We start from the raw sequence: 10603 nt of genomic DNA, 5'->3' as shown, positions 1-10603 counted from the left end.
TTCCACTCCAATGCAATAACATCATTAAAAAAAAAATGCGGTCTACTGAGATTTGCCTTCTTGTAACTTTCTGTAGTGAAGTGCAGTTATGCCTCAGGCCAGAAATGCCATTAAACCGTAGATGTATCTTAGTGGTATATGTTACTCTCTTGCTTGGCTTTTTTATTTGTATTATTTTCTAGACAACTTTTGATTCTTGACCGAGAAGAAGTACTGCACTGTCCTGGCATCCAAGTGTGTATTGTCACCTGAAACCTGTTAATTGGTTCTGGTCTTTTTTCACACAGAAGAATATCACGCATACTGGCTGACAATAGAACACAGTTGACAGATAATATACATATTTCATTTTGTTTATTAAATTGGAAAACAATGCATCAGTGTTTGGATTGGATATACTCCAAAGCAGTGTTACCTAACTAGAAAATACTTTAACAAAAGTTTTTTGCGACCTCAACCTATCCATTCATGATTTTCTAAAACTATATTGATCTTAATTGTAATGTTTGATGTGTCATGTAAAATGTTGTTTTTGCATGATCTATTATAACACTCTGACGGTCTTCCCAAGAGTTTTTGTAAACAACTGCAGCAATAACGTTCCACAAGGACACAGGCATCTTAATTGAGAATTTATTCTTTCTTGTGCCTTGGAAAATATATATGGCATTTCAATGTATAGGCATGGGATGCAAATTGAGAGGTTCACAAGGATGCTAAGGACCAGAAAGAGCCTGAAAGAACCTGATTGCTGGATTTGATCCCCAATCCCCTGAAACAATTCTCTCTCACACACTACAGTACTTACAAGTGCAAAAGTGTGTGACTAAATATGAAAACATCTTCATCTATGTATTAATTCAGTCAGACAAAAAATAGATGCCATCGAGGATCAGATGTTTGGCACCCTAGATCTAAACATTTCAGACCAAAATTTGTAAGAAATAGTAAAGTCTGCTGTCCACTTTTCCCTTTGGTAAAGCAAATGTGTTGTTTTAAGTATTACAAACGAAATTCACAGTTGTTTTCATGACATGTAAAGGAAAACTGGGACACAGCGAAATAAGAATTAAGCTTTTAAAGTTAATGTTATGTTATGACAGCCTTTGAATCAATATTAATTAAATATGGTTAACACAGGATTAATGTGCTTTTATACACCAGTAAGTGGGTTGCTGCCATCTTCAATGAAAATTATCTTCTTTTGTGTGTTTGTGCAAGAAATCCTTTACTTCTTTTGTGATATACATTTTAAAATCAGTAGCCTAAGCATAATGTTAAATTCAAAACCCTGCATCATAGAAAAGTCTTGTACACTTTTTTTTCCCTTGAAACAAAAAAACTGTTTTGTTAGGACATCCCTATAACCTCCATACACTCACATTACATACATTTTAGTCTTACACCCATTTGATTTAATTAAAAACAATTGACTCTGAGCTACAATATTTGAAATGTTATATATTATAATAAAGATAACACTGCCCGTGATCCTAGGCCCACTATATATATCACGTACACTTTTGGATACCTCCTTGAGTGCAGCACAAATTCCTGTTTGGAATAGGCAATAGTCTCACACTGTACCACTGGGACAGAGTCAAATAGACAGCATTGTTCTGTTTCATAATGTATTATTCTTTTTGCTTTTGAATATTCGTAACCTGTTTGAAATACTGGATAAGGAAATATGTTTCCAGCACTTAAAATAAATCCAAATGAAATTTTAATCAGATTTGTATTTGTCAACATGTGTTGCTACTATTGTGCTCTATTGAGACATTTTAAGGCATTCTGTGTTTTAATACATTTTTTCCAAAAACACATGTATTGCATTCTAAAGCAGGGAAACTCCTCCATACTTCAGCAGTAATAATTGCTCTTTGCTGTTGGCTTTGCATTAAACCTTACCTTCAAGTTATGAAAAATATATTCTGCTGTGTTTAGAATAGGTGAAAGGGATGTAATTAAACTTTTATCTTGTGAAAAAAGTACTTTAAAAGTTACTCTGTTAGTACAGTTTTTTCTCCACTATTTCTCAATATAACCACTAGCTTATACAATGGAATGCGTAAGTACTCACCCAAAGGACTTTCTCATATTTTATGTTACAATCTGGAATGATATTTTCTCTCCTATTGATTAACACCATAGACAACACCTTGCAGGTGCAAAATATGTTTTTATATTTGAAAGAAAAATGTATCAAACAAAAAACTAATATGTGTTAGTTGCATAAGTATTGCCCCCCTGAGTCAGTACTTGGTAGAACCACCATTGACAACAATTACAGCGCCACATCTTTTTGGGTAAGTATCTAACAGCTTTGCACATCTGGTTCCTTTAATTTTTGCCCAGTCTTCTGGGAAAAAATGGTTAAGCTCTCTCAAGTTGGATGGGCCCTGTTGGTCAACAGCAAATTTTGCCACAGATTCCTAATTTGGATTGAGGTCTGGGCTTTGACTGGGCCATTCTAGGACACTGAGCTTCTTGTTTTTTAACCCCCTCCAGTGTAGTCTAGTCTGTGTGTTTAGGATCATTGTCTTGCTGAAAGGTCAACCTCTGCCCCAGTCCAAGGTCTCTTGCAGAGTGAAGCAGGTTTTCCTGTTGGATTTTCCTATATTTGGCTCCATCCATCTGACCCTCAATCCTGACCACTTTACTAGTCTCTGCCAATGAAAAGCATCCCCATAAAATGATGCTGCCTTCACCATGCTTTACTGTGAGGATGGTGTTCTCAGGGAGATGAGCAGTGTTGGCTTTGCACCACACATAGTGTTTTGCATTTAGACCAAAACGTTAAATTTCACCCGATCAGAGAACCTTTCTACTGTGTCCACATGCCTTATGACAAAATCCATATGGGATTTTATGTGACAGATTTTCAACCATGGCTTTCTCTGCACCACATAGCCCAGCTTTGTGGAGCACCCAGGTAATAGTGGACAGTTTCTCCCGTCCTGGCCGTGGAACTCTGTAGCTCCTTCAGAGTAACCATTGGCCTCTTGGTGGCTTCTCTGACCACCGACCGCCTTGCCCAGTCACTCAATTTCTGTGGACGGCCTTCCCCAGGCAGTGTCATGGTTGAGCCATATTTTTTCAATTATTTTTTTTCATAATGGATTTAACTGTGCTCTGGGGGATGTTCAAGTTTGGGATATTGTTTTATACCCCAATCCTAACTTTCTTTCAGACTTGAAATCTCCCTTCATGGTGTGATTGTTTGGATATGCTCTCTGATCTGGAAGATCTCAGAGTATTTAATCTGGGATCATATGACACTTTAAGCAGACTCTATTCATCTAATGATGTGATTTATGAAGGCAATTGGCTGCATCACAGCTTATTTAAGTGTGCTATAGCAAATGGGTGAATAATTATGGAATCAAGACTTTTCAGTTCGTTATTTGTAGTTAAAAAAGAATAATAATAATAATAATAATAATAATAATAATAATAATAATAATAATAATAATAATAATAATAATTGGGGCGGGGGGTGAATACTAAAACAATCAACTGTAATATGGTTTGTGCGATACAATATGATTTAACTGGAACGACATCAACCAAGGTTTAATATTAATACTGCCACGTTTTTAAACACGGAGCACAGAGCAGATCTCGTCAGTCTTGTAAGTGAATGCAATTGCATGTCAGTAAGTTGCAGGCTCATACAAATATCTGGGTAACTAATTAGTCACTTTTTTGCCTACTGTTTCTATTTAATAAAACTACGGTGTCTTGGCATAATCATTTTGATCAGAACTCGATAATAATGGTCATCCCGTAAGAGCTTAATTAGCAAAATACGAAGCTGTGTGACGTGTACACACTGCCACATAGTAACACGGTAGTCCCATACAATTTGATTGGCTTTAAATGAAGAAATGCTTAGAGATGAGACGTTGTTTTCGACAGCCTTCATATTATTTCAATCCACGGGTAGGAGACCGAAAGTTTTTAGTGATAAAAAAAGTCTTTAGGAGCTCATGTATAGAAAAGTAAACACACACACAGGCAAAGGAAAATGTATGGTTAGAGAAACAATCTCATGCATACATACAAAAATAAAGTACATAGTGATCAGATGTATTTTAGTTTTATGAAGAACACATTTTGTGAACCATATAACAGTGATCAGCAGCTCTGTTCAATTAACAACTCGCTAGAGGGCGGGGCCTCAAGGTTTACGTCATACGTGTCGAATGCCAGTCAAAATGTTACCGTAATATATGAGATATGCTATCCTTTCAAATGTAAATATTCTATTGAAAACTAATTAAGATCCGGTAAAACATATTACATTACATTTAAATCGATCAAAAAACGATGAGCTGTGAAAATCAGCGATTGAGCAACGTGTGCATTGCAGTAGCCTCCGAAAATAATCTGCGCCTTTGCTAGGTGATTTACAGTAATGATGGCGCCCTTCTGTGTAAGGAAATAAACCTGCAAAGCTTTGGGACGTTTCTCTCTGTGGTGTAGATCTTTCGTCCACCTGGGACACGGTGACACACACGGAGGCTTGCGGGGACCGGGTTTAATATTGCATTTTCGTGAAGATGGGTCTTTTTGACAGGATACGAAAGGAATGGTTCATTATAGGGATAGTGCTTGTGATCATCTTCGCGAAGCTGGAGCCTTCTATTGGAGTGAAGGGAGGTGAGTATGCTGCCACCTGAATGATACCTTTTTATGTCTCCTTTCGAAATGCACAAGGATTTATTTAAAAGTTTATGCTTTGAGCCTAGTTAGGAATTAGACGTGTCCATTTCTCATGGCCCCAAATTCATTGTCAGGCTCCCCAAACACAACCAGTCTAGAGCATCACTAACCAGCATTAATAATATTCCAGATACCATTGACCGAAATGAATCAAGTGCACCGTTAGGGAAGTTCCTATACCATGTTATTCAATTATGCATCAACATTAAAACCCTCCCCGTAATAGATTAGGGTTGTTTTTGTCACTTGTCAAATAGATGCTTGCTGTAATAGACGACGAGATTCAATCGCATTCAATTTCAAAAGCAGTCTTTCCTGTATCATCAAGCTACCTAATAATACGTACTTTAAAGGGATCGCTGTGTCTGCAAACGATGCACAATATGAACTGGTTATTGTAAGCAGAGAAATCGCCCATGTTTAACACAGTGTTCATGTGTAAGTTGAGCTGAAAGGCACTACTGGAGCAGCATGAGTGACACGTTGCATTGACGCGGATGCACTTCCGTCCTGCTGCCCAGCATTGCATGGGGATGCTTTGTCAATATTTAAGGACGTTAATACAACACATTACTGTATATAATTGAACTTGCACTTCATAAATAAAAACAATCACTTTTGTCTGGTAATCAGTTTGCTTTTGTAAGAAATAACTGACATTTCTGGAAACTTAAGAACCAAATATAGATAGCTATTATTGAGTATTTTTAATTACAATCCTTTAGGGTCTGAGCACAATAAATCAAACTGTATGTTTATTAATCCATATTATTAGTTCAATGTTTCCAACTGAGTTTTCCATTATTTAATTGAAGTCCCAAGGGCCTAGTTTGGGGAGGCCTGCATTAAGGGTTACAATTCATGATTGCAGCAAGTAAATCAGTAAATGCAGTCAAGTTATTTTTCTGTCTCCACAGGTCCATTGAAGCCAGAGATCACAATTACATATGTTGCTGTGTCTGCCATATTCTTTAACAGTGGATTATCCTTGAAAACTGAGGTACTCGTTATTTAAAGCTTTAACCTTTAAGTTATGAATAGTGTCCATTGTGGGATTGTGGATTAAAGATGAACTTGTATAATTATGTATTTATTTAATGGTTTGTAATGGCTCATCCTTAAAAAGTACCTCATCATTTGAAAGAGTAGGATGTATGAACAGATGACCTGGGACATAGTGGGACCTTTAGCAATATGCAATGTAAAATTCAAGCCCCTTGATGGTTAAGAAATATCAATACTGTGGTGATACCTCAAAATGTCAGCACTGACTTTTCCTGACCTTCAGTAATAGGAAGTGCATTTGAGAGAATTGAGTATTGAAATATTGTGTGAGCATGGCTTGTATTACACTCATGATATCAATCAGCACTGCACTGAAAATACATTTTTAGGACCCTTGTTCATAAAATCTGTAATTGAAAATATGTGAGTTTGGAATTAATGAATCAAGTATTCATTATAAGATAAAGTGTATATCATATGTGTCCAACTTTTTTTATACTGTGTACAATTATTAAATCTAGGAGGAGTCATTTAGGCTTACTCTTCTTGCAAACAAGTCCTGCAAGAATTACAAGGGTAGTTAAAAAATTGAAAACAGCCCATATATATATATATTATATATATTATATATTCCAATGCTTCAGTATAATTCAGTATTTTATTTTGAAGGGACTTTCTGAATGCCAAAGCACTATTAAAATCTTGAAAGTAATTCTTTATATATATATTTTTTTTTTAAAAGGGCAGGTTATACTGTTCGCAACTTTCTTGCACATGGGGACTGATTTTAAGTGTTTAAAGTAGAGAGGCACATGGTTTGTCAAAAATGTACAAAAACCTCATACAAAAAAGAAACCATATTAATCCTGGTTGTATTCTTTTGAGGTTCTAACAGACATTTGGAGCGAGAAATTGGATTTGTTACATGTAAAGTAATTCCTAAACACACATTATTGTGCTGGTGCAGGTATGACCACTGACCTATGCTTGAATCTTTGAGCAGTACATGTTGACAAGAAGTGTCATAAATGCATTTGCAAACCACACAGCGTCTGGTTACGATCCTGTTCTTCACAAAGTGATTTCCCTCATAGTAATTAGAGGAGTTTTTTTTGTTTTTGACAAGCACTAGAGCTGTGCAGATAACCTGAAAGGGTTAACCGCTGTAGGAGGTTAATCTGCCAGTGGCGTAATACTCCAGGTAGGGCTATGACAGGTTGAATTGTAATGAACATATTTGTGAAGAATATTCACTAGGAACCCAAGGAACACCTGCAATTGACTCCAAGCAACAGAACAGGTTCCAACTTTAATTCCTGGCACCAGAAATTTCTTTTGTTCAGGATCTTCCTCACATTGTTTTCTGTCTTTTGGATTTTGCTGAGTGATTATATTATTTCTGGTTTTGTTTTGTTTAACGTTGTTTGGCTTAGCACAATAAGTGCAGGACTTCAATCGCTATTCCTGTTGATATGTAACTGAGCAGTAACATAATTGTAAAGAACAAATGTGTCAAGTGCTTTACCAATTAATAGCACTGGTAGACAACCTTTGCTTTTCATCCCGCATGGTGTAATATAACTGCTTTTCTCATTATTGCTCGGCTGTCCCTTGTGATAATCTATCAGCTTGTCATCTGTTGTCTAATAGTTGATGCTGATTTACTTATTTTCCTCTTTTCCTCTTGTTGAGAACTCTGATGGATCATGTCACTATCTGATCCTACAAATTAAAACGCCCTCGGCTGTCATGCTGTCATTTCTTACACTTGTCTGCTGATGAGTTAAGATTAAAGTTTTCTGCACAAAAAATACAACTTTTTTTTCTTCATTTAAATTGATGTATTCTGCAAATACCTGTTGTTACAGTTGGTTAACATTGTGGTTCAAACAATTTAGTTTTGATAAAATAAATTGATTTAAAGGGTTCCTCATAATATTGTGGCCAATCATTTGAACTTTTCTCGCTTGTTCAGTTACTTACCAAACTTTTACAGATATTAAACATGTACCCCTTGTGAAAAACAGCTTAAATCACTTACTGCATCAAACAATGTTTTACTTGATAAGTGATTAAATAATTATTAGATAAGGACAGTTATAATTTTTGTACCTGGCTTTCTGATGTTGCAGTATTTCGCCAATGAATGCTTTCTCATGTAGATCTCTTGAAGAAAAGAGAGGATGTTGACAATATTTTTGAACATTAATCTAAGACTACAGACAACTGAATGTAAAGTAGAATCCCAACAACAAGTGGGTATAAAAAGACCTACATCTGCAAGTTTGGAGAAAGGAAAACCAAACAAAGAGAAATCCCTCCCAATGGCTAATTGGATTGGAGGCTTTTTCTGACAAAAACATTGAAACTGTGTGTCTCCTGGTTTGTTGATTAGAATGCATTTAACTGTCTGTTTGAACCCTGATGTCCATGGCACTTGAAGTAATGTGGCTGCCCTTTCTTGCAGGAGCTAACAAGTGCTTTGATGCATGTGAAGCTTCACCTGTTTGTGCAGACCTTCACGCTTGTGTTTTTTCCTGCTGCAATGTGGCTGTTCCTGCAGCTCCTGAAAATTACCACTATCAATACGTGGTTGCTACAAGGGTAAGTTTTTTTTATATTCAGTAAATTAAATGTGCAGTACCAGTTACTGTTAATTCATGTCCAATTGTCTGTATTTTAAAAGGTAATGTTTTAGGGTTTTGGCATTGCACTCAGAAGACCATGCTGGAAGAAAAATGGTGTAATTAAACAGGTGTCTTGGTTCTTGTTATGCACAAGAAAAGGCAGGTGAATTTAAAGTCAGCAGTCAATGGGAAATGGAAATGTGTTTGTAATGCAGTTAAGTTATTGAATGTGAGTCAACTTGCATCTGCCAAATAAATAGGTATGCCATAAAGATTACTTATATTAATAATATTATTGTTATTGTTAATATTACTTTATGTATAATGTATTTTTTTGTACAGTCCAAGGACAACTTTGCTCTGCCTGGTTTTGGATATATATATATATATATATATATATATATATATATATATATATTAAATAAAGAAATGTCTTTAGTGGAGGTAATCAAATTTAGTAAGTAAGTGATTTAGGGTATTCTGTGATAGAAATAACAAATAACAAAACTTCATTTTGAAACTATCCCATGCAGTTTTTTCTTTTTGATCGTGATAGTGACACTAGGCTAATTAAGTTGTACTTTTGGACAATTTCAATGAGTAGGAGTAGAACTCATAGGCCTGGAATAATTCTTTGTTTTCAGATATGGATGTTTAAAAGCATGCACATCATTCATATCTGATATTCATACCAAAAAATAGGAAAAAAAAAGTTAACCCTTCCCTTCTGCTTTTGTACGACATTGCAGTATTAATCTGCTTTTTATAGTGCTTATGCAGTAATCAGAAACAGCAGTCCTCTCTTTCCTGCCTCCTCTCTGACTTAATTGTAGACATAAATCATGTCTACAGATGAAGGAGAAATTTGTTCAGCGTGCTGCACGTTTAGATGCACAGCCCTGCATTTACAGCTGTCCAATCTGTTTTTTGGGGAGTTCATTTTTGAAGTTTGCTTTTCCTAATGTATATATATTTTCTTAATTTCACTTTCCCACAGACAGAGAAGTCTCAGTGTATTTGTCAGGCCCTCAAGGTCCTCTGTGTGACTTATTTTTTAGTTTATGCCTTTGTCAAGCTTAATAGAAAGTGTGTTTTTACTTGTCATTTCGATCTCAGATTTCTGTGAAAGGTCTTTGTATGTGTGTATTTATGTAATGTATGCGTTTTCCAAGTATATGTTTACCTAAGTGAAACCACGTGTTCATCTCCTGTTGCCCTGTGTTATAAAGATATTTTTCATTCGTTCTTCTTGCACATCTGGAACTTAAACGCACGTTAACTGCAAATCAGTCAATGGCTCTGTTGTTTTACATTCTACCCTCATTTGGTACCTTATGCACTCTCAGACCCGCTGTACTGTTTGCCAGCATGAGAGCTAAATGTTTCCACTGTTCTCCTGAATTTTGAATTATTAAAATAATACTAGATTTTTATATCTTAAAAATGAATTAGGTATAGTGTACACAAACTGACACCCTTTTTAAACAGTGTTATTCTGTGATACATTTAGTTTAATAAGTAATGTTCATTAAGCTATACTTGTTTATCAATTATATATGTTCAGAGTTTTTAAAATTGTATTCTAATGCAGCATTTTGAAAGCTGTAACTGATCCCATTGATTTAATGGATTCATATAGAGTGGCAGTCAACGTTAATACAACCCCTGCCCTCAGTGTTAAGCAAACTCAGAAAAATATAATTGGTAAGTAAGTATAATGATCAGTATTTATTAATTTCAATACATCAGCAAATAATATTTTCATGTGAAGGGTGTGAATGCATTAAACTACAAGTGCATATATGTTCAGATCATAGACAATAAGCAAAGAGTCTTGCCTGCTTTATGCTTTTTTCCATACACTAGACGCATTTCTCCCTGTCACTGTTCCGATGTTGTGATCACTCTGTTCAGAAGTGTGTTGTTTTAATCCTCAGGTTACAGACGGTTGGCTGCATGCCTCCACCTGTATCTTCAGCTGTCATTCTGACCAAAGCAGTGGGTGGAAATGAGGTAAGATGATGCTGCTTGTTTTGAAGAAGCACTTTTTTGAAGTCTTGCAAAACTACATTGTTGATAAAGTTATTAATTTTGTCACTGAGACCCATGATATTGAAATATAATTATACATTTTAAAATATTATAATATGGTTCAGTCTTAAATAATTAATTTGTCTGTCAAAGCAGGAAGTTTGTATGTATATGTAAAAATCATGCATATCTGCACTACTATAGTCCCTCCC

General features: G+C 35.5%; 1 protein-coding gene across 1 annotated transcript in view; it reads left to right on the top strand.

The window, feature by feature from the left end:
- Window positions 1-4421: 4421 nt before the first annotated feature.
- slc10a7 (solute carrier family 10 member 7) overlaps window positions 4422-10603 on the top strand; it is a 142288-nt gene continuing 136106 nt past the window's right edge. Inside the window, exons 1-4 of the mRNA XM_066718441.1 lie at window positions 4422-4665; window positions 5646-5728; window positions 8201-8337; window positions 10298-10373. Coding sequence (XP_066574538.1) covers window positions 4566-4665; window positions 5646-5728; window positions 8201-8337; window positions 10298-10373 — 396 coding nt within the window. The 5' untranslated portion in view covers window positions 4422-4565. The remainder of the gene's footprint in view (window positions 4666-5645; window positions 5729-8200; window positions 8338-10297; window positions 10374-10603) is intronic.

The sequence above is a fragment of the Amia ocellicauda genome, chromosome 12, assembly GCF_036373705.1.
Source record: "Amia ocellicauda isolate fAmiCal2 chromosome 12, fAmiCal2.hap1, whole genome shotgun sequence".
In the NCBI taxonomy this organism is placed as follows: Eukaryota; Metazoa; Chordata; class Actinopteri; order Amiiformes; family Amiidae; genus Amia; species Amia ocellicauda.
This window is presented reverse-complemented; position numbering and strand designations above follow the sequence as displayed.